The 24,802-nt window shown below is 38.2% G+C and overlaps 1 protein-coding gene across 2 annotated transcripts in view; it reads left to right on the forward strand.

The window, feature by feature from the left end:
• The window catches only part of ARSJ (arylsulfatase family member J), a 39,727-nt gene that overhangs the window by 11,176 nt on the left and 3,749 nt on the right, over window positions 1-24,802 (forward strand). The window contains exon 1 of one of the 2 annotated variants that reach the window (XM_090139216.1): window positions 8,536-9,170. The exons of the other annotated variant lie outside the window; for it this stretch is intronic. Coding sequence (XP_089995342.1) covers window positions 9,094-9,170 — 77 coding nt within the window. The 5' untranslated portion in view covers window positions 8,536-9,093. Of the gene's footprint in view, window positions 1-8,535; window positions 9,171-24,802 lie in introns of those variants that run through there. 2 annotated transcript variants of the gene reach the window in all.

A 24,802-nucleotide genomic window follows, 5' to 3' on the forward strand; every position in this document is an offset into this window, starting at 1 on the left:
TAGTCTTTTAAGGTGAAAAAGAGTAAGCCTCTGTGATGAGCTCAGGAATACTTGGCCATCTTGCTCATACTAGGGGTATATTCTGTGCATGATGCAGTCTTATGTAAAGATTAAGAGTTTAGGTAATACTGTTTGGCACTATTATAGCCTCCTTGAGTTTTTAGTGTGTCACAGATTATTTTTTACAACCCTTGGCAGTAATGTATTTCCCACAGTGAAACCTCATGTAGCATCTCTTGAAGTCTGAAGGTTTTCTGTTGATTTCAACGTTTAGTAAGTTTTGCCATCTCAGACAATTACAAGGTTTATGCGTTGCATTTCCATTGTTACCAGCTTCTGTTTTGTTTGTAGTAACTTGAAATTTTGGCGCTTCTTTACCTGCTCCTTGTAAACCTTTGCCAGGTCTGAGTTGGTGGCAGACGGAGTCCAGCAACAGCAGGCTCTTGGAGGGGTCAAATGTTTTCATAGATGCTTTCAGAAGAGATGTTTCTGTTGATTTTGGGTTCTGATCTTTCTGTACAGTGCATTATATTTCTGCCATACAAAACATTGGCTGTTTTCAGCCGGGAAAATGTAGCTCAAGTAGTGTGTTAATGGCTTCTGTATGAACCCGGAGGCTCTTATCAGCATTGTCAGCAGGAGCCAAGTGGCTTTTTTAGCATCCTTTTGATACTCTGCCTGCTGCTACTAAGTGTGACCTTCAAGTGACCTTGAAGTTTAATACTCTGCATTTGTGCCAACTGTTGTCTCCTACACTGCATTTGTTAACCAGTCCTGATCTCTGACAATGAGCTGATTTAGAAGTTTTCTTTGTAGAGGTGTAGCTTTTCTATGCAAGTCTTTATAGTGCTTTTTGACTCTGGAAAGCTGTCATAAGAGGATGACACTGTGTTATTCAACAAGTTTCCTCTGTGTAACTGAGTCATATCTGCTCACTTCAGTAGCGAAAACATGTTTCGCTACCAATAGCCATGGTGAGTCAACATTCCTAAGGCAAAATTAAGTTTGTGGGTTATTTTGTTTTCCTTAATGTCCAAGTCTGAGACGATTTACAGGAAAAAAAAAATTGTAGTAAGCATTTCCAGTTGAAATGATTTCATGTTGTAGTTGTTGGTTTTTATTCTGGCATTTTGAGTTCTTAAAAAACTATTGATCATCATCTGTATTTAGGGTCAGAAGCAGATGCAGCATGAAGAGGCATTAACCATTCATGAAGGGAATGGGCTTTACTTTGTGGGCTTGAGTCCTTTGCCCAGGTTCCTGTGTTGGGAAGCCCTGTCTGTGAGGTGAGGGCACCCATCACATACGAGGACAGTTGGTGAACAAACCCCTTCCCGGCCTTCTAGTTAGGAGAAAGCCGCTTTGTGGTTTGTGTTTCTTTTGTGATGAATGTGTGTTTAAAAATAGGTGTATTATTAGATTAGCACGGACATGATAGGGGTGCTTGTGTGAGAATGGATTTTTTTTCTGCCTAACACTGAATGCAGTTAGGTTGATGGTAATTGTAGATAAAGGACAAGTTTCTGAATTAGAATCGTTGATTTAAATATATACAGAACATAGGAATAGAAAAGAAAAACATTTAGAATGTTTTCAAATTCCGGATTTTCATGCCAAACGTGAATTTTCATATTTATAAGTCAAAGCGTGGTGCAAAGAAAATGGTGATTGTTGAAAACACTATGGCTGGCACTAGGAAAGTCAGCTTTTTTGTACAGGTTTATTCCATAGGGTGTTATCAAGCCACTGCACATGCCCTACTTCAGGTATTTTAGATAGAAATGAATACACCACAGTTAGGATCCTATATAGACTTATTTATGTGGTCAATGGAGGTAAATGGACATCTCTGAGGAGGTGATTAAAAGTGCCTTCGTTAAAATATATGACTGCTCCTCCCTTATGTAAGATATCCTGAATGAAATTCCTTGAGCTTGACTGTGCTGAAGAAAGAAGTAACAAATTAAAAGTCAAATGAGAGTTTTGACAGATAAAATGTTTTCAGGAAGAACAATGGCAAGATTATTTAGCGGAGATAGAGGAGAAGTGAGATAGTGGTTAGAGGATGCTAAAGGATTTCCACATCTGTCCCAGTCTAAATCTTCTCTTGAATTGCCTTTTTGGCCACAGGCAGACAGCACAACATTTCCTCAGTTTGCACATCTGCATCGGTGAACTTAATGACATTGTTGTAATGTTTGGAGCAGGGAAGATTTCTGACGTTTATCATTTGTTAACTTGACCCAGTTGCAGGTTCCTTCTGCAGTCTCCCATCTCACTACAGGAAAAGCATATCCCCAGAAATACAGGTTCTCTGTAGCATTTTCCTCCTGTTCTTAAGGATGCGACTGACCTTTTTTTGCACTATGCAAATTAAAATTGAAGAGCAAAGCAAAAATAAACACCACAACCTGAGCATTTTAGGTTGTCCCAGAATCACTTTTAAGCCTCTGCAACCTCTCAAATGTCATCCAGACTTTCCTGGACACTGGCCCAACAGGTTGTGCTTTTGGAGTCTTATGTCTCTTTCCAAGGCCCATCAGTTCAGCTGCCCAGACTTAATCCACTTTTTTGCATTTCCCATTATTCTGCCTCCAACATTGAAAAAAGGGGAAGCCAAGCCACCTCTTCTCCTGAAGAAAGAATGGAATCACCCCATCATTTGGTTGTCTCCCTAATTCTTCAGGTATTTTTGGTGAATTGCAAGCTTGATATATCTTTCAGACAGGAACAGAACTTAGGTTTATGTTCCTCAGTTACTGGCATGTAGGTTTTGTATCTGTAGAGCAAGAATATTTATGCTTGTCAGAGTCTTTTAAATCTGGATTTATCGTAGTTGACCACAGAAGTGTATATATATATAAACATTTATCATAGATAATAGTCCTTCCACAGTTCTGAAAATATTTTTAAAACACTTTCAAAGCCTTTTATCAAAGGAGATTTTCCAATAAATAGTTGGTATTTAGCCTGTGCCTTTCTATCACTGTGGTATGCTAAACCTGGAAAAGGTGATCCTAACAAGGAGGAGTGGGAACTTTACAGAGGCTAAGCAAATTCTTCAAAAAGAAAACAAACCTAAGGTACTTGAAAACAGTTCAGGAGTTTCTAATTAGATATGACATGATATCATATGCAGTGTGATATATAGGCATGTTTATTCACCTTTCAAGTTTGTCCTTCTCTTTTTGAATCAAGCCATGCCTCGCTGATTTACTACAAGTCCTGGAATTTAGACTGCCAGCTTGTTGTAGCCAAGTAGGGAAATTTGTTACACTTTGGTTTGCAATCTGATATGAGAACAAGGTGTTTTCAGCAGCACAGATGTTCAGCATTCATCTGCAGCGCCCTGGCCCGAGCCCCTCTTGGCGCTGCCTGGCTGTGCTGGACCTGGCTGTTGCAGACGCTGCCAGTGTTCCAGTAGCAGTGTTGGGCTGGCCGTCTTTGTGTTGAAGGAACAAATGAAGCACCGTGCTGCTCAGCTTGTTTGCTTCAGCCATGCTATGTGGATCCAGCTGCTCTTGCTGCGCAGCAAGGTGAACTGGATCTGAGCAATGCTCAGCTGACTGACATGGGCACAGTGAAGGTTATGTTGGTTTGGCTTCTGAACTGAAATGGTCTTACTCCTAGCCAGTCATGAATGGAGAGAGCAAGCTGGCATTTCCATATCCACACAGTCACCTCCAGAAAACAGGGATTTAAAAACTAATAAATTTCCTAACTCACCCCTCTCAGGAAATGGCAGCAAAAATATCACAAAAATACTTGGAATTAACTTGTTCCTTAAATCTTCAATAAAGATTTCCCCCAGGCAGACTTAGTCATAATTTCATAGTATATAATTTCAGTTATATAGTTTTTCTACTGCCTAACTTCTATCTTGCCTCTGTTTAAGTTTGAGATGTTGATTCCTAAATGAAGAACTTCCTTTGCTACAAAAGTTGATCAATCTCCTGTATGTTCAAAATCTATTATCGCGTATCTGCTCTTCCCTTCTCTTGCCTGGGTAAAATCTGTTCTTGCCATCTTCTGCATAGATCTTGGATTACGTACTGATGATGATTCCTAATGTTCTCCTTGGAACATTTTATCTTATTAAAAGTCATGCTCAGAACAGGACGCAGTGTTCCAGTAGACCAGTACTGCCACATTACTTTGTTCTAAATCCCAAAGTTTCTAGAACATTTTCATTGTTGAGCAATTGAAGGCAGTATCTGACTCCTGTACTGGCATGAATTCACCTCAGCAGAAAATCTGGCCAAAGCATTTGTGTATCATAGAGTGTATGACTCTTCTTCCACTGCTGATGGGTAGAAAATGTTGCAGGAACAAAAGATCTTGTGTTGTCTTTACTGGTTAAGCTGTGATTGGTTGATGATTATCCCCCATGGGTTTGTTCCCGGTAGAACACCCACACTGTGGTACAGTGCTGGTCAGAGTGCACAGAAGCCAGTGATACTTAAAAAGGAACTAGCCATATTTGAGGTATGTTCCCTCTCTGGTCTGAACATTTGGAAATTAAGCAAATGCATTTCCTTTTCCTACAGCAGATTGAAAATCCTTTGTCAACTGTTGTATTTCCATGCATTAAACAGACTGTCATATGTTTTACTTCACCAGTCACTTTTATACGTCATTATAAGAGGATGTTTTTTTTTTTGTTCCACAACATCAGATCACTGCTGACTCATCTGCATGTTGGGTTATCAGTAAAACCCAGATCTTGTTTCTGTGAGGAAAAAAAATATTCTTCTACTTGTGCAGGTTAGGTTATTGCTACCTAAAAGCCCTGCTTTGCAGTTGTCATTGAATTGCCTTCTGTTTTTGCTCAGGCTGCTCCTGTCATTCATGTTCAGTTTGGATTTTGATCCTCCTGTCAAAAATGCAGCGCAGCAGCTCTACTAGCACAAATTGTAGTCTGCATGGGTAATGAAATTTACTGTGTGCAAATTTCACCTTAAAAATGTATTTATAGTCCATATGAAAAGAATCAACATAAAAGTAACAAACTGAATTGCTTTTACGTATTCCTCAGGGATATATTTTAAGAATGAAAAAGCCTGTAGCTTAAACATATTTGTTGCAAATTCCTCGTCTTAGAACTTGAAACTGAATTTCCTGAATAAATTTTCAGAATTAGTTAAGGAAATCATATTGGCCTTTTGCATCACCTTTTCAGCTAAAGGCTTTTAAAGCCTTGCGTGTTTGCGGTTTGATTGTGTTTTGGTGGGGTTTTTTTTCCTGCTTTCCCTTCTGCATTTTTCTGGTTCATATTCAATTCAACTGAATTATTATCTGTTTTGTTGTGACTATGTCAGAGGGGCCATGTAAATGCACTCTAATGTGCGAAGGTTTTACTGGTTGTCACCCATTGGTATGAAACAAAGATACAAATAGGTTGATTGTCCAATTTTTTTTTTCTTTTTGTATTTCTCTGGAGAAATTAGGTGAAAAATTGCCAAAATGTCAGTGGCAATTTTGGTAATTAAAATTATCAGAAGAGCAGAACTTTTTCTGTGCCCATGTTGTTGTGATAAAGCTAGAAATATAAGGCCTGTAAAAGCTGAGAAGCCAGGCTATCTTGTACTTCCCATCGTGAGCAAGGAAGGATTCATCTTTTATAAGCTGTAATTTCTCTGTAGGTGGGGCTAAGCCCTGTAGCTGGTAGACATTCCTTCAAGATAAAGTTGCTTGAATGTATTTCTTTGCAAGAAAATGTTTGTATTGCAGATCAAGGGGACCGTAAATCAAATGCAAGGCTGGGGAGCTAATAGACAGGTACAGCTCCTGACAGTATTCAGCAATATAGCTACACTTGTACTCATTAATATTTTCATTATTGTAGTTGCTTTGCTGAGGAAAGAACAATTTGATGAATTAATGGAAAGAGGAGTTTCTCCTCACTGACGTACGAAAGCATTTTCTTAAAAGACTTTCTGAAGCTTTCAGTTCTTTTGAAGTAGATATATGGTTTTTAACAGCAAGGACTTTTTTCCTGCAAGATTACTGTTGGATTTTAAAGATCAGAGATGGCCAATCATCATGCTCCAGGTGTTTCCTCTGCTATGGCTAATACCTGTTTTTATAGCAGTATACACTTTATTTTCATTTGAATCATGTTCTGCAAAAATGGAATTGTCACCTCTTATCAGAGAACTGGATTTTGGTTCCATGTACTTAATTGCCCTCTTCCTCTCCAAGAACATGGATATGATGAAGGTAAGTAAAATAATCCCTTACTAGACCAAAATCATCACGATTATATCCTAAAAGCTGAAATTGGCAGCTTCTTCATTTGAGCTAACATTCCTGGAAGAAGACAGCATCTGGCAATAATTTCTATTTTTTGCATATCAGCATTTTTCTTTTTTTTTCTACATCATTAGTAACAAACACATCCTTGTGCATTGGCCACATTCTTTGCATATAACTACTCTTCAGTAAAATTCTGTGTCTGTTACTTGTAATTCTCAGAAGAGAGTGCTGAAGATTTTAAAACTTTACTATTAAAAATAAGTACTATAACAGTACCCAGCCTTTTGAGGAAACTTCCTAGAAGAAAAACTGCTGTTCTCAAAAATGCATTACTATTACACAAAACTACTGCCATTTTCCTATAGTGATGATAGAACAGTCTGTAGAATAGAGGTCTGTAGGCTTTCTTAATGTGTTGTCTGACCTAATTTTTGTAAAGTGCAACCACTGTATTAGGAATTGTTATCCAAATGAAAGTCATGGCAGAAGGATTTTAGTTTTAAAATGATTTATATCAAATCATCATGTATGTAATTGGAAGTCGTTTTTGCAAGTGCTGTTTTGTGTCTATTTTGAAAGGGAATATTATGGAATACAGAAAGCCAAGTAAACTTTTGGTATCTAGAAAAAACATTAGCGAGAGAGAGATATATGTTTGCGTTTTCCCTGTCATCATTCTTCTCTGAAAAATAAATTTGCCATCACCCTTGAACTTTCAATCTTCTGACAACAAATTTACAGGGCCACAGTAGCTGGCTTTAAAAAAAAAAAAAAAAAATCCTGAAAAACTCATTCTATCAAGCTTAATTCCCTTGGCTTGCATGTGGGAAATTTTGAATTTAGCAAATGGAACAAGTGCGTCCTGAATCTGCTCTGTTTGCTAGCAATTGATCAGTTGTGTCAAAACAGTCCTGTGCACTTGGAATTAAATTTGTGGGTTTTTTTTTTTTTGAAGGAAGCACTTGCAAATATTACCGCTGCAAAAAATGTCTGAAACAGTTGGTGCTGATACAACACTGGCCAGGAAGGCATGGAATTAAAATATTTCCTTTCAGCCGTCTGCTCTGGGCTTATCAGCTGCTAATGCCATACAGAAAACTCCATACATCTATACTGTGCTGATCCAAACTAAAAATGTTTTCCTGTATAAACAGGTTTCTTTTCAATGGAATCTTTCACCAATTTTGGCTTAGACAACTGTGCTTAAATTGCAGTCAACTTGACCCGCTCCCAAACCTCCAGTGCATCAAAATCTCCTGCCTTTTGCAATTAGGAACTCAGCATCAATCGCACTGACATGAATGGAAATATTCCAGGTTTACAGTGGCCTGGTGCAGACTAGTTAGTGACTTCATATTGGAAAGCATTCACATTTTGAGTCTAAATGAACTAGGCTCAGAGCGTAAATTTAACTGCACATCCTTTAAAAGCGAGCTAAAATATTTTATGCAAATTGCACAAACACTGCAGATTTCATATCATAATTTTCACTCATTTTAGGAAACATTAGCAAAGGGATAATGTGGAAATGAACTGCAGAAAGTTTACTGAAAAATTTAAATCAGTATAAACAAAGATTTATTTTAATGATTTTTGCATTTCTTAAAAGCAATGTGAAAGACAAATTCTGTGTCAGCTTCTCGGCCAAAGACTACCAGTGCCTCTACTTCATTTCCCACCCCAGTGCTGGCTGTGTGGGTCACACTGAGTCAATACATGCAAATGAAGTGAGAACGTAGTGATATTTACTGGTTACCTTTACATTCCCATTTTGTAGGGGAAGTGATGTCAGCATCAGGCTCAGCCTGTTCTGCCTTCTGTCACAGCAACATCTTGTCCATGCATGTGAAAGTTAATAAAGGCAAAATAAAGACATTTAGGAGACAGTTAGATTTTATACGCTTGTCATGACTTCTCAGTTGCACACAATAGTCTTAAAAATCTGGCAAAGAGACAGAAGTAGAGTGTAGTATGTTGATAATTGCAAATATGGGTCCATCTCTTATATGGCACAGGTAGGAATAAAGGAAAGCAAAAGACCTTAGGCAAAGAGAAAATGTCATCTGTCTCCAAAGTGAAATCCTGAGAACCTGAATTGCTGTTTTTTTTAATTGTCTGTGAATGCACTGTTCCTAATAACTGGTGTGAAATTCATATGCATCATTTTATTTGTTAGCTTATTGTTACATCAATTTGCCTTTGTTTTGTTAGTTAGATGAAACTGAATTTAAAAGTCAGTAAAGCAGTTATTTACAAGATTTTAATACAAACGTTCCAAAATACACTTGTAAATAACAGCGTGGATTTCCTTAAAAGAGTTGTTTGGGTAAAGAAATCTAAATAAACCCAGACAATCCATTGAAGCAAGTGATAGGCACCTGAAGACAAGTAATACACAAGAAGCAGAGAAGTGAATGCAGTATAGCTGGCTGTATGTGCCCTTCCGTTCTGCATCCTCTTCTGGGAATGGAGATCCTGTTGGAAAAATTGAGCGTTTTCTGCTCACATGGTGCATCTGGAGATTGGCACGGCAGAAAACATGACAGAGAGAATAGATTGCTTCCCTTCACTGAAGTAGATGACTTAACCTATTTACTATGTATGACACACAGCCATTATGGTTTAAGAAAAAATGTTCACAGACTGTGTGAGTTTGCTGATACCACTTGCCTCTAAGTTTGCACCTCATCAATTCATTATTTAAGGAAGTGAGGAAGGAAAGAAACCGTGTCTTAATCTGCGTAGGTGGATGATAATGCAAGAGTCAGTGAAGCAGGAGGACAGCCTGCAGCAGAGCCAAGAGAGAACTTTGCTGTCGGCTGGGGCACTAGGAGGAAGATGCTGGGCTGGGCTGGTCTGCTTGCGCTTGTGCAGGGCAAAGAGCCACAGGAAGGGCATGCTGCCTTGTGGGATGGGTGAGTGAGAATGGGGAAGTCAGAAAGATGGGCCTGACCTCCCCCTCCTTCTGTCCTTCTTCCGTGTAATCTGTGCTCTCAGCCTGGCTCAAGTTGGGAGTTTCTGAAAGCTGTTTTCAGAGGGGTAAAGATGAGAAATTCCATATGTGTAATTGTCGTCACAGACTCTGGAGGAAGTCAGTGAACTGTGGAAACTGTAGCTGCTTGGGTCTTAAAGCAGAGGCTACGGTTTTGGCCCTCCGTAGCTGCTTCTATCAAAGGTTTTCATATGGTTTTAGCAACATCACTAAGGCTAGCATCACAATATTCTGTGAGAGAAGAACTGGATTATTATTTTGGTTTGATAAGAATGAAGAGCTGTGATGGTCAAATTTATTTGAGCCTAGCTGTGTGACCTAAGATGCTTTGCTGAATTTTGTCCTTCTAACACAGGTTACTGCTCTGTATTAGAGGAAGCAAATGAGAGTGTAGTTCTCTCTTTTTAAGATCCAGCCACAACATGGGCTGTTTGCTTCAGCTGTCATTAAAGTGGCTTTCTGCTAAGACCAAGGCAAGTGTTCCCTGGAGTGAGCAGTCTCTGAGAGAGGGTAGAGAGAGGAACATCTCAAGAAGATATAGTACCATTTTAATACAGTTAGAGTTCTCTATAGTTTGTTCTACATGTCCAAAGGCATGTACTTTGTAGGAAGTTTGCGACAAATCAGTAGAGATTCCACATTTCCCAAATCTGTATTTTGCTTCCTTAGCTGCCAGTTTGCTTGAGGATGGAAAGTGCAATGTGCACTTTCTAGAAAAGAAACAAAAGAAATGAAGCACTATCTGCAGGTAGTAGAGGCCATCAAACAATTTAAACAAGCAACTGAAAACATGGCCATAATTGGGAAGAATTTTGAAGTTGGAATAATTGAGTCAGGGGAAGTGGAATTTTGTAAGCACGTTCCTGAGGGAGTGAGTGGGAGAAATCATTCTTTCTGGTGAGAGGGTGAAAGACATTATATGCATTTTTGGCTTTTATTAAAAGATATAGTATGCTTCATTTGTTTCCACTTGTCCAGCGAGCTAATCTGAGCATTTCTTTCCCATCTGTAGGCTAATCAAGATCTTCGTAATAGTCACACTTAAAATTTTTGATGTTGTTAGGATGTTGTTTTGTTTTTCCTTTCTCAATAACATACCTTGCAATTTGTAGACTCAAGGAGAGAATGAGAAATTTCCTTTATTTTGTAGTCCCAAGGGAAGTTAGCAAGAAAGACAAATCTTTTCTTTCAGCAAGAAAAGCAACAGAAAAACAGGTGGATTAGCAAAATGCACTACTCTCTGTTTTGTTATCTCCAGGAACCTCTTAGCACCAGACTATGTGTATCTATATGAGAAGTTGCATGAATGTCTGAACAGTGTGCTTGTTTTTCAATTTCCACTTATGTCATTCTGTCATAATTTAGCTGGAGGTATCTTCCTTTTTCTGAGATTTCAGAAGTGTTCCTTCTCATACTGATGCGTGAGACCAAGAGAAAAACAAGTATCAGGTGAAGGAGGTGATTTTTTGTTTCTTCCTTAAAGTAAAATGCATAACAAACTCTATCGTTTAATGTTAAAAGAACCTGGTTTTGAGATTGTCATCAGAATCAGGAGCTTGAATGCAGAAACATGACCCTATCTGTCCCATTTTCCTCGTAAATCCTGTAACTGTCGGAATAATGACATCTGCGGAGACGCAGGGAATTCCTGAAATCTTGCAGAGACCAAAGTAGGTGACCTTGGGCAAAGCAGTGACATCTATGGAGAAACAAACAAAAATATATAAGTCAGAGCAGAAGGCAGTTACCTGGACTGTGAGTCTCTGAAGGCCATTTTATATTGGGCCTGGGGATTCCAGGGACTCCATAAAACTTGGATTCTAATGTCCCTAAATGTAGTTGATGCAAAGCATGTGTATATGCTTGGCAGGAATAGTGATGATTTTCTGGAACAAATGAAGTAAAGACTAGATTTTGTCGTAAGAAAGTACTCTAAATCATAGTGAAGATAAACTCTTCATTTTGAGTTCAACTGCAAAACAGTTTGAGCAGCTATTTCAGCTTTATTAAGGGAATGCAGGTAATCTCAGTAGAAAAGCAGATAATTCCATGTCTAATAGATTAGATTAGAGAACTGCAATTGGCCCATAATTTCAAGCATGAGTTTTTTTCTTCATCTCTCAAGAATGAGAGTGGAGTCGTGAAAAAGTGAAGGAAAAAATACTTTCATTTTTTCTGAACCTGAAAAGTTTGGAATATTCTGGAAAGTGTAGTTAATCCACACATGCTTAACTATGAAGTACTTTGATAAGCTAAAAATGAGATACATTTTTATCTTTCCATGACACTACAAAATTGTGCATTTTTATGAAGCACTGAATATTAGCCTGGGATAACCTTAACCTGTGTATCACTGTCACCTATAATTCCATGCAGTAAGATATTGGACGTACACAATCATATTTTTATTTTTATTTCTATGGTGGAATTTGGAATTTACATTAACCACAATGAAAGAGAAGATATTCTTTTTTTATTCCTTTTCTGACTATGACTTTGGTAGTGACTGACTTAAGATAGATGAAAAATGAATTGAGTTTGTGCAACTTCTTGAAATGTATTGACCTTTAAATTGACCTAGAGCATTGACAACAAATGGAAATACAGTTGTTTTTTTTGTTTGTTTGTTTGATAGGCAAGGATAATTATTTTCTCATAGGATATAGAATCATAGAATCACAAGATTGGAAACGACCTGCAAGATCATCTAGTTCAACCATCCTCCCATTACCATTGCTACCACGAGCCTCTGAACCATATCCTGTAGCTCCTCATCCAGATGCCTCTTGAACACTGCCAAGGATGGCGACCCTCTAGCCAGTTCCTTACCCAAAGAAGGGTATACCTGTCCAGGCAACAGGCAGCCACTTTCCCCAGAAGAAGCCTGTGAGAGACCATGTCAAAGGCTTCGCTGAAGTCTAGATAGACTACATCAACAGCCTTTCTGGCATCTACAGGCTGGTCACCTAGTTGTAGAAGGAGATGAAGTTGGTCAAGCATGACCTGCCTTTCACGAACCCGTGTTGGGTGGGCCTGATCCCCTGGACGCCACGCACATGCCGTGTGGTCTCTCCCAAGATGATTTGCTCCAAATATGCGATATAGCATATGTGATACATATGTGATGCAACTTCAAAGAGACAAATGAGAATCGGTCAGTGGGTCAGAGAAACATAGTTCAAAGACCTCTCATTCATAAAATATTTAGTTATTGCTATGAAAATAAAGGGAGAAAGGAGCTTATGTAGCATAGAAAAAATTGAAATGTCAGAATAAAACTTTCTTTTAAAGCACATAACCAAATCTAAGTAGTCAAATATTTCAAGTGAAAGCCCAACCATGCTTTTTCTGCAACTGTCTCAGAGTGTGTACTATTTCAGAATGTATTTCTATATATTCTATATATACAAGCTGTATTGTTCCTAGGCTGGATGCGTCCTTTCTAAGCTATATTCATTGTGACCAACTGCTGAAAACTAGTTAGCCACAAAATTGTTGTTCCCTTGTGAGAAATGTAGTTCACTGATCTTTGATATTCTCAGCAAGTGTTTGCTAAGCTGGCGATGACTTGTTGAGCTTGAGTTGTGTTATGATGAGGAAGTGCAGTACAGTAAGTTTCAGGTTTGCTTAACATAGATGGATAAAAATCTATAACAAAAATGGTCAAGACACAACACGGGGACACTTGTTACTGGAAACCAGTTGCCATAATGCACCCAACTGTGTTCTTGCTTTTCTTGCTTTGCCTTGTGAGTACCTGGCTTTCTGAGGGTTCTCTTATTTCCCATTTCTGTGGCATTGAACCTAACTGCTAGTTTTTTGTATGCCATTTTGGAGTCCAGGGCTGAGACTGGAAGACCAAGGCACATACAGCATTTCTTTGGTGCTGGGTTACCCTGATCAAGTGCAGTGAAAAGCCTTATACTGATGAAACTGATGTGCTTTTCTGTTGTCACACTTTAAGATCTTTATTTTTGAAGATAGCTCTGTATCACATTGCCCAGACAATACTATGCACTGTCAACAAATTGTTACGCATGTGTTTGTTTGTGCTTACTTTCCCCTCCCTTAACACATTCTTGACTCCTAGAGAAGAAAGAAATATTTTGTCTCCTTACTCACAGCAGATACGAAGGAGACCTTGTTTTCTTTCTTCTCCTTCCCTTTACAGATCCCATATTCCTCTCCTACAGGGAGATGAATATTAAAGCCAAGAAGAAGAAGCCCTAAATGGTGATGCTTCATGTTTAGCATGGCAGCATTTTGTTAATTTTGATGTTATCGCTGTGGCTATTAACTTCACAACTTTAAAAAGGCATTGATGGCAAGTTATTTGCTGTTGATTAATTACTACGTAGCTAATTGTGCTTGAAAAGAAAGGATGGGTTGTAGTCTTGTTATTTTCTCTTTTAACAAATGTTTGGCTCACACAAGAAGCCCTAATGTTGAAGATCACATGTATAGGAATTGCTTTTACTTTGAAGATTATTGTTTTGGTTTGGAAACACTGAGAAAACCAACTTTTTGTTGGCCTTTTGAAAAAAAAAAAAAAAAAGAGAGAGAGAGGTAACAAAATAATTCACATTTCCTTAACCTTAATATACTTCTATTGTGGCAAGAACATTATACAATAAAACAGAACAGTTCACCAATCCTCTTTGCCAAAATAAGCGTCTGTAGGTCAGTGTACCTATTTTTTCCTGGCTTAAAAACTACCATGCTGTTTCTAAGGACTTTCCAATGCTCACGGAAGTATAGCTAAGTTTTTATTTACCTTAACAAAACCAGTTTTCCTGGCTGGCACTGTAAGGTCCAGATTGTAAGATCCAGATTTTGCAAAGTTATTTAGAAGCTTAGTGATGCAGATTGGGAATCAGTAAACTTTTCAGTTGTGTATTTAGTAATTTGCATTATTTTCTTGGAGATTTAGGGACATGGTTTTGAAAATCCCATTAGGCACCTCTTTGTGTCTTAGGTGTGAATGTATTCAGTCTGGTTTCTAAATTCCCATGGTGTTGCAAACAGTAGAGGTGCATTTAAGCATCAGTTCAGAAAATAGCAAGAGTTTTAATCCATCCCATCTCAGAAAGCTCTTCTATCTACATGGAATCTATGGGAATTAAGGGAATTGATTTAAGGAAATTAAGTAACAAAATTAAGATGTGAAAAATCCATACAAAGGGGTTTTCTAGTGTCAGAGCTCTATAGTTATTCAATGAAACATGCTTTACTAAATGCTGAATATGCTTTCATCTCTCCTTAATAACTGACGTTTCCCAAGTAACTACTACTTTTGCCTCTTATTTTTAATTTTTAAATGGATTTTGATTCTCATGACTCCAAAGAAACCCTAGAGAAGGTAAATGCCACACATTCCAAAAGATAACAAATTATTTCAGTTTTTCTTAATTGACTTTGATTTACTATATTATATTGATTTTGCCAAGTGTTGATGTTAGTGATGGAAATTGATGAGCCTTGACAATATATGCAATCAATAAGTGACACAACACCATAATTGCTGCTTGCCCTTTTTTGCATAATATACGTGGGTAGATCAGAAATAAGAATGGTACACAGCTGAATGAGATAAGTGTGAGTATATGAATATCTTTGGGTTTGACTGTAGAATAAAATGAATCACACACAATTGTCCATCTGATACTGACCATTTGAGTTCTTGTAGATATGGAAATTGCAGCTAGGTCCAAAGGACCAAAATTAGAGCTCTGAACTAGTGCCCTATGAAGTCAGTGAAAACTTCATCTTCGGCTTTCTTGTTTGAATGAGGCCAATAACTGCCAAATTACCATTGGCCTTGAAGTTCTCTCTTAATATAGTGAAAAATTTTATACGTGTGGATGAGTATGCCTCTTGCCTCAGTACAAGTGGTCTGTGTTTTAAAGGAGGTATCACTTATCGTAAGGTATGTAATAACACAAACCAGTGTTTTCTTCCAAAGGGGAAGAAACTCCACGGAAGGCAAGCATACAACACTGACAGCATTGATTCTATTTAGTGTTTAATATACTAAATGCATACCAAATATACTGAATGAATGCCAAAGTTTTGTATATGTCCAATTTCCACCTCATTTATGCTAGTGTCACTCCATTACGTGAGTCATTCTAGAATTATTCTGTCTGGGATCAAACTTACCTACTAACATCTTAAATAAGATGTAGTTTCATTAAAACATTCATATATCATAGAAATCATTTTATAGATGCTTTGACTGCTTCTAGGTGTAATTGCTGTACATGTAAGAGATGTTGTTTCAGGATTTTTTTTGGACTTGCACTGTGTAGGCACCTGTTTCCATTCCCATGCAACCTAATACTCCATGTTATTACCCAGCCTCATTTCTCTCTGCAACTTCCATTTCTGTGAGGCTTTTGGATACTTCCACTATGCAACCAGTAGAGCAAGATGTTAAAGAGGAGCAAAATAAATGAGAAATTGCTGATTGTTAGAAGGGATTAGAGAGTGCAGCAGTGATATTCAAGACAGTGCTACTTATTCTGTTCCTTAAAGTACAGGAGGGAAATAAAGAAGAATTTGTCCAAAGCACTTCATTATTCAGTTGCTTGAAAGCTTAGACCACAGATGTGCTGTTAACCTCAGCCCCATATTAACCGTAGTTTGTTCTCTTCAGTGGTGTAGCAGGGTGGTGGGAGGAAATTTTGTAGCACCCCATAGCCTGACAGCCTTGCAGCCATCACATATGTAGCCAATAACCCCCAATTTCACTGCAGCTTCAGCTCTGCCTTGTATTTTCCCTAGCCTTTTAATAAAGTGGGCAGAAATACAAGAACAGAAACTTGGATCTGTTTGGTACGTAAGCAGACAACAGCCCAATGAATTGACAGACTCCAGGCTTTGTGCTATCTTATCTGATGCAGCTGATAAGCTGAATCTTAGGGGCCTTTTAGTACTTTCTTCTGTTATAAGGGAAGGGTTGCCTTGAGCTGGACATAGTATTTGTTGAAGTTTGGCTCATTCTCAGTCCCAGCATATGGAGCTCTGAACAGAGAAAGAAACAGGCCACCACAGTATTCTGGGATATGTGGAAAAAGTGTTCAGTCTGCCTTCGTGCTTCTGTTACTTCCCAGAAATCTGAAAATCCCTTAAGAAAGAAATCATGTTTTGAATACAGGCATTTAACTTCCCTTTTATGCCATATTATACAGTATTTAATATCTGTGTGTTAGTTAAAATTGTCACATAAGACTGACAGCACTAAAACACTGTTCCCCACTCCTTCGTTCTTGTTACAGAAGCACACCTACATCTACATCCATTTGTTCAGATAATGGCAGCAAAAGCATTTGATTTCCATGTTGAATCTCCTGTGTGAATAAACAAAGATGCTTAATTTCCCTATGTTGTCAATCAGGAAACTTTCATCTGGGACCCAGATTGATAACATACTTCATTATCTTAACACAGGATTCCATCAGGAGCTGCACATGCTGTCTCCAACACCAGCCGTTACCTTAGGCAAAAAAGGACTTGCATATTGTGGTCAACTCTTTACAAAAAAAAAAGGGGGGGGGGATTTTAATGCAATATTTCTCAAGTGAATTGAAAAGTAGGAAAGGAAATCCAGTAGTGCTTTCAACAGACTGAATTAAGTGAGGCAGTAGGATCTCATTTGGTAGCAAGCAGTACATGACAGAACTTATAGATGACTACTAGTAATCATTCTAAATAAGTAGATGTTTGTAAGTGCTGTGTTTTAAAAAATCCTGTTGCAAACTGATCTTAGAATCAAGGTGATACTCCTTTATGTCCTACCATGTTTTCACCTGAAGACTACAAAGTCCGTTGTGAATATCAGCTGCTGTCCCCCTGCTGCGTTGGATGAGGGACGTGGTACCACCACAGCTTGAATGGGTGAGAAACACAAAAGACTAAGGAACTAATATGGAAGCATCAGAAGGACTGAAAATTAGAATTCATTTCCAGTGCTCAGGCTTAAAGCTGCATGGAACCCAAAAGAAAGCGTGTCTCTTGCCTCCTGGCCCTCTGTTGCATGTCATGGTTAATCTTTTTGCTAATGATTCAGTGCCACTGCTGTTGTCAGTAAGTGTCACTACAGCAAACTATCTATGTTGTTGAAAAGTCAAATAGCATTTCAGTTCAATCCAGATAAAACTCTTCATGCAGTCAGGGCTGCGGCTTTTCTTGGAAAATGAATTCAATTCTAGCAGAAGCTCTGGCTTGGCATGGAACCATTTCTGGCATGCATCTGTCCCAGGATACCTGTAGAGACAACAGCAGAAGGCATTTTTATCTTGCTGACAAGAATGCAGCTGGTGTTAAAGATCTTGATCATGAAGTATCTGGGTGGGCATTGCCGTCAGCATCAAACTTAATATTGTTTAAGTGGAATAAGTGGATTATGCACTCTTTCTTTTCACATTTGAATAGCAGTTCATCATTTCATAATGTATTCGACAGTATTTATGTGTAATTAAGCCCTCAGTATAAATGATCAGGTACATCTCATTGCTCTAGATGAATAACCTGCCATGTTGGATTGCTGTGTGATATGTGGGAGATGAAAGAAGAGATAATCTTTTTCTTTTGATGTAAATGTACATGTTTTGTGATGATGTTATATGACAGTGCATTAAGCAGAACAAATAGAACAGTGAAGTTGATATGACACAAGCAATCATCTAAGAAATATTCTTAGATGAATAATGAATTAATGGATGAAGGGGTTTCATCCATTAATTCAGGGGCTCATTTTGGTATCTTGATGACACTGAGGAAAAAAAAATTTCAATTGAAATTAATGGAATTGATTTTTCAGTTTAAGTAGCTACATATTAGTTAAGGGAACTAGAACTCAATCTCTTTTTTCCATAATAGCTGCCTTAAGACACTTGAGCTTCAGACGTATCATAGAACAGGATAATAGGAATATTCTAAATACTAAAAGGAGATTGTGGCTTGGTTAGCATACTCTCATGTAAAGAAACCTATGATATCAGATGTATTCTTTTAGGCAATATGCTTTGAAGAGTCACTGAAATTTACCATACCTGCAAACATGCCTAGTCCAGGATATTAATAGTATCTGAGCTGTATGCTGTCAAAGTGCAGCAGTCCACACACAGAGTGTAAGATGAAGGCCACCTACATGCTGCTCTCAGTGCTCAGGAGTGATGTGCTGTAGCACAGAGATGTGCTGTAGTGCCAACTGCTGTGTCCTGGTTCTGACGTGTTGGTCTTGCTCCAGCTGTGTGCAGTGCTTGTGCAGTGCTTGCAACAGTCTGTGGACCATTTTATTGTTGTACCCGAGGGGAGAATTCTTCTGCACCGCAATTTATTGCTTTTAGACTCCCTTTGTGTCATGTTCTTTTGTTTTCCTTCCTGCAAAAAGGACTGGAGCAGGTCAGAGAATTTCATCTCATACTAATGAATGGTGTTTCCTTTCCTATTTGCTTGCCTTAACTTCAGAGAAACACACGGGGACAGGCTGCTTATGTGACCTTCTTTTCTTATTGTTCAGTTCCAGTACACCTCTAAACTCACAGCAGCATATTTCTTTTCCTCTTAACACATTGATTAGGGGTAAAATCTGAAGGAATCTGTTTTTGCTGAGAGCACAGAATTTGGTGGAAATGTCTGAATGTGTAGTTGGTGTGCACAAAGCCTTTATTCAAATTGTTTTCATGTCATTTACATGTAGACATGAAACCTAGAGTGTTGATTATGGCATCTTACATTTTTTTCTTTTTTTTTTTCTAAATGAATAACATTCAGAAATAAAGTTGGAAGCACTGTGCTCTGTTTCCACAGCTGCAGCAGTCTCTTGCAAAGAAAACAATAGCTGCACATACACATATGCATTCCAGCTGCTTCTTACTCCCACATTCTCCTTTCCCCTTTTTGCACTCCCATTTGAGCAGATAAATTGTCTCAGTGGCAGGGAAGTTTAGTAGTGGGTATGATGAAAGCTTAATAATATTTTGTGAAAAATAGTACTTTCATACATTATTTCCTAATTGCAAGGGCTGATTTAAAGTTGAAACTTCTGCATGAGTTTCCTAACTAGCCATTTTTATTTTTCACTGCACAAAGTGCCCCTTACAAACAGGGAGATTAACCTGAAGGAAATGCAGGTAAAGGTCTCTGTTTCTTTTATCTCCCAGCTTGGTTCTGTAGTGAACGATTTTTCCTTTAGAACCAGCAACCCTAGAGAGAAGAGATTTCTTCCTGCTGTTCCCCACACTCTGCCTCCCTCCTGGGGTGACTGTGGTGTCAGCGGGAGGTGGCAAGATAAAAGACAGGACCACTGGTGCATCCTCAAGATGCAAAATTGGCCGAATACAAAGCCACAAGGAGCACCATTTTCTGTGTTGATTCTCCTGCTTTTGAGTGGCAGAGTTCTGGGGCTGCCGAGCCACCCCAAGGTGATCGCTCAAAGTCTCTCTAATTGCTATTGATAAATGTTTATTTTTGTTAATATAGCTCTGGGTGGCATTCATAGGTGCCGGATGATAAAAAATATGTTCTCAGTATAAGCAGTATAGTTGTGTAAGGATGTTTTTTAGATGACCAAATGTCAGGGCTTGCATGAGATCAGAATTTCCAAATAATTCTGAGGCTAAGGTTCCAAATGCCATTCATTTACACAGGCATATCTGAATGCCTGTAGCTCCTTGGAAAAGGATAATTGAACAAAAAACCTGTGAAATTCTTAATCCATTAATAAATCATTGCACGGCTGAGGGTTGTGTTCACTGTCACTCTGCCTTCCCTTCCCTTCCTGGGCTTCTTGTCAGAGCAAAGTGGAAAGGTGAGGCAGTTACATTTCCCCAGGTCTCACCCCAGCCTATGCTCAATATTCCATCAGTTTAACAGTTGGGAACCAGGGCGACGGGGATCATAGGGATCATGTTTATTTTGGAAATGGTTGGTCTTTGTCACCCTCACAGTTCTAGAAAATTAACTAGTATTGGCAGGCCATGGCATGTTGCTCTGCATCAGCTCCTCTGATCCCTCCTGCCATAGCTCATCTCTAGTGAAGAACTGTCTCCATGCTCTAGAGAAAACTGATCTTTCTGCCATAAAGTCATGCACCTGTCATCTTAGAGAAGCAACCCGCTAACTATAGTAACATTTCCATGTGGCAATAAAACCATTTCATACCTAGTTCAAACCACTTGGAAAATACTGTAGATACACAGAATGTCATAGGCACACCTGTAAACAGAGAGAAAAATAGGCAACGTGAGCCAACACATCATTTCTGTCATTATATCCTTAATTTCTATTGCTTAGCATAAGGGTTGATCTTATGACTGATCATGTTCTCACATATAAATAATTTTCTTCACTCCATTTTGTTCAGAATTTTAACCAGGTCAGAATGCTGCATGGTTGATTTGTGAATTATTTCCATACCTGTAGCATCACTCATATTTATGAGACAAACTCTGATTACTTACTTTGGTCGTGTTTCAAACCACTACCTGACTGAAATCACACTCATGTTTAAACTACATGTTGAACTGAAATGTTAGCTATAACTTTACTTTGGAATCAAGTATCTGGAACTCAGCAGAAAAAAATCTTTCCCTGCACTGCTGCAGAGGCTGCTGTTTATGAAAGACAAACTAACTTCTGTTGTGCAGATCCAGGGCTCCTCAAGATTGTTTCTGAGAAGACTACATTGCTCAAAAATCAAGACTTCTATGGCAGTGTTTAGAAAACATATAACATGGAATTGGACACAGACATGAGTACTGAAGAGAAAGGATGTGATTGACAGAAGATTTTAGTTAACCTGGTCTAAAGCGGAAATTCATGAAGAATGCTGAGATGTCTACTGCCTGCTTTGTCTCTCACCAAAGAAATTTGAGTTTTCAAAATCTGAATAGATTCAATATAAAGCTTATAGCTTTTATGGCAAATATTATGGGTGCAAAATCACATTTTTGTGTTTCTTTCATGTTGGTCAGTGACTGATCAGGAAGTTTGCACATTGCTGCCGTGCTTTTCCCCAGCCTCTCTGGAGGGCTGGAAGCAGAATGGCCTCTGCACAGCTTCCACTTTGCTAACAGGTACCTGACAGAGCTCAAACCAACTTTGAGCTAAGTAAATGTAAAAACAGCTGCCCAAAGTAACAGCTTTTTAAAAAAATCAGTGTTTGTAAACTGAATGCTAAAGCCTAGTTCGCTATAAAGAGGTCTTTATTATTTTTATTTGCTCTCACTGGTCATTGAGTCCTGCTTCTAATCATCTGTGGGGTGTTGGTGTTTTTTTCTCCCCACAAGCTTGGATTCCTGAGGAAGGAGAACCTCCACACAAAACCATGTCACTGATTCCTGCATTCTTCACCCAGGTGAAATTGCTGTGTTTCAAACTATCCTTGTACAAACAGTAAAGTGTCACAGCCTGTTCTTTAGCAGTTGTTAAGCCTCTTACTTTAACACGGAAGTGTGTTATGATCAGTAATGATTCTTTTTGTTAATGCAGCATGCATACCTCAGTACTATCACTCTCTGACTTCTTTTTCTGTTTGAAATAATCTCTTCTGAATCCTAGTCTGTAATTTATTTTAAAATTTGAGAGAACTAATTCAACATTTCCTAAGATGTGCAAACATAATAATTTTTCTACATGCTAGCAAAAGTCCCTGAAATTAGGAACTTAAAACTGTGCTGCTTTGTTAATCTTCAATGAGCCTTGAAAGAATCCTGATTTGAAGACAATTAATGCAGTATTTTAAAATTATGAAAGCTTACAGTTAATAGTTTTTTACATTCACATTACAAAATCAAAAACATCTGAGCTTCTTTCTTGATGGAGAGCCTACAATGAAGTTAAGGAGAAAGTGCTCAATAGAAAACTCCTTAAAATGTTTTTAAAGAGAACTGGTTTGATGAATATATGTTTTAGACTCCATAAGCACCATGGGGTTGAGACATGCCAAGAGAACTTCTTTCCCTTACAGACCTTTAGTCTTGCTCTCTGCTTCAGTTGAATAGCAGTGAAAACGTACAAGTATCAGTATCATTATCTACTTCTGTAGTTTGGTTTGTTCTTCAGAAGAGAAGTGGAAAAGTAATTTATCATTACTAAGGACATCAGAAATGGGAAATTAGACCTCTAAATGTTCATGCGCTCCTCAAGTTCAGATCAAATTGACTTAAGTGTCTCTGTGGGGATTTATATCCACAAAGACTCCAGCATCTGAACATATAGTTGACCTTTAGCAACTTAATGGTCACTCCACCTTGAGAGAGATAGTAGGAGTAATATACAAGTCACTGGATTAGCTGTGTGTCCTTGTAGATTGAAATAGGAAGGGAAATCATGCTGGAAAGCAGTATCAAGCCCAGGATGAAGGATTTGCTTGTTTGTTGATTTAATTTAAGAAACTTCCAAAATATTTCTCTCAGTATTCAAGAACCAAAGGTCATACAAAGTCACCAAGATACTCCCTCTGGGAGGCCGTGGCTCTCAAGTTTCCACTACAAGCAAGTAAACAGTGCTGTAACAGTCAGCTAGCACTATACAGCTGCCTTAGCTGGAACAGTTATTGCAGTGTTTTTACTGTAAACATCTGAACAACTTCCACACCAATAAAATCAAAATGAGAGTAGAAAATCCACCATGCAGAGACATGCCCAAGTGGTGAGGAATAATAACAAATACATTTTTGTAATTTATAATTTTTAGTAGGTATGTTATTAACTGAACATTTCAAATAATTTTTACTTTGGTTTTTGTTGTTTTGTTGTTTTTTAACAAGAACAGAAGGAATTTTTCAAATTTTAAATATCTACTAGGCACAGACATGGCCTATAATCTTTGAGGGGCAGGATGGAAGAAAAGACAGTCTGGACACCTACACTTTTTGCAGAATATTGTCATTCTTTCACCTTTATGTAAATACTGTCCATGAAGGTCAAAGTCTGAGAAACAGTACAATTACTTTGTGCAGTTCATCAGCATTTATATTTATTATTATTATTATTAAGTTATTTATTATTTATATTGACCTGGTTACTAATGTTATTAATGATGAGGAGCTCCAGACTGTTCTTTATCATAAATTGCTTTCTGTATTTGGGATTAAATTCAACCAAAGCATTTTGAAGAAATAGCAATTTGGTGGTGGGAAACTATGAAATCTACAGAATGTATTCCACAGAAATTTCTTGGCAGATAGTGAGCTCATGTGCTAGAGTCTAGAGGACTCCCCCAGTCAGCATGTGCCTCTTATTTCCTTTATGTTTTGCCATGCTCATTTTTTTCTTCTCTTGCTCAGTCTAAATACAGTTTCAAAATGGTAATGTTGAAATACTTTTCCTTTAGCTACTTATGCAATTTACTTCTATACAGTCACTGTCTTTTGCTCAGATTCCTTTGTTTTCTCATGAAACATCTGAAAGTCCTTTGAAAATATAATCCTTTCACTGGAAAAGTAATAGTGGCACATAATGGATCTATTAGAAAGGCATGTGGTGCAGAAAAGTGAGCAAATCCTGACTACTTTTATGATAGTGAAGAGTGTCCTGATAGTTATAGGTTGCTATTGCATTGAGACATTTCTGCAGTTGAAATATTCTAACTTAAAAGTGATTATTTACATAAGCCAATTTGCATTTGCGTATCTATTTGTTATGTGTGCATGTATGTACGTCCAGAAGCGTATCTGTCATAAATACCAGACACATACACATATGGGAAACATACCAGATGTGCGTGAAAGCAGAATTGTCATGACTGTTCTCTGTGTATTATAACCAGCATGCTGAATAATTTACTGCAACAAGGTGCACTGCTGTATTTCAGATATTTTACTAAGGATAATAACTAAATACTGAGGTGTAATAACTAAGAATAATGTCTAATAACTGAGGCTAATTCTTGATATTTTTTAGTTCAATGTTTTTCCAATAGCCAGTGTAGGAATTTCATGCTTAAATATATAATTGAAAAGCCCTGGCTGGGAAATCTGCGTGTTGGTTATGATTTTTTTATGTGAATTAACTTTGTATGAGTTTCATACTTGCTGTGTAAGCTTTGTCAAGAAGTAGCTTAGTTTGCAGTGTGCTGTGCTGTTACCCATTCCCCTCACATTCTGCTTATCTGTCAAGGAGTTAGCAGGGTCTCTATTACTCCAACATCACTGTAAAGAAAATGCCAGCTCCCAGCAAAATCAGTGTACCGGGAGAAACTGGGGCTGGGTGGTGATTTTTAGTCTGGCAGGGATGGAGAAGGCAAGAACTATGCGCTAGAGTAGCAGGGTGGGAGCTTCAGTCAGATCAAATGAGGGGAATTTGCTGAAAGAGTTGTACAAGGCAGGGGGACAGAGAAGGGGAAGGAAATTAAATGTCTTCTGAGTGTAGTCCCCTGAGGGCTCTGAAAGAAAGAGTGAACTGAAATATGGGGCACTGCCATTATTCATTGTGGTTTCCTTGCTGTAGTTTACCTGTTCTGAAAGAAAAATGCAACTCAAATCATGGAAAGGATGTGGATATTTGTGCGTGTGTGTCATTTCTTTCATGGAAGTGAAGTGTAAAGTCC

The sequence above is a fragment of the Phasianus colchicus genome, chromosome 4 (assembly GCF_987193195.1).
Source record: "Phasianus colchicus chromosome 4, bPhaCol1.hap1.1, whole genome shotgun sequence".
Classification (NCBI taxonomy): Eukaryota; Metazoa; Chordata; class Aves; order Galliformes; family Phasianidae; genus Phasianus; species Phasianus colchicus.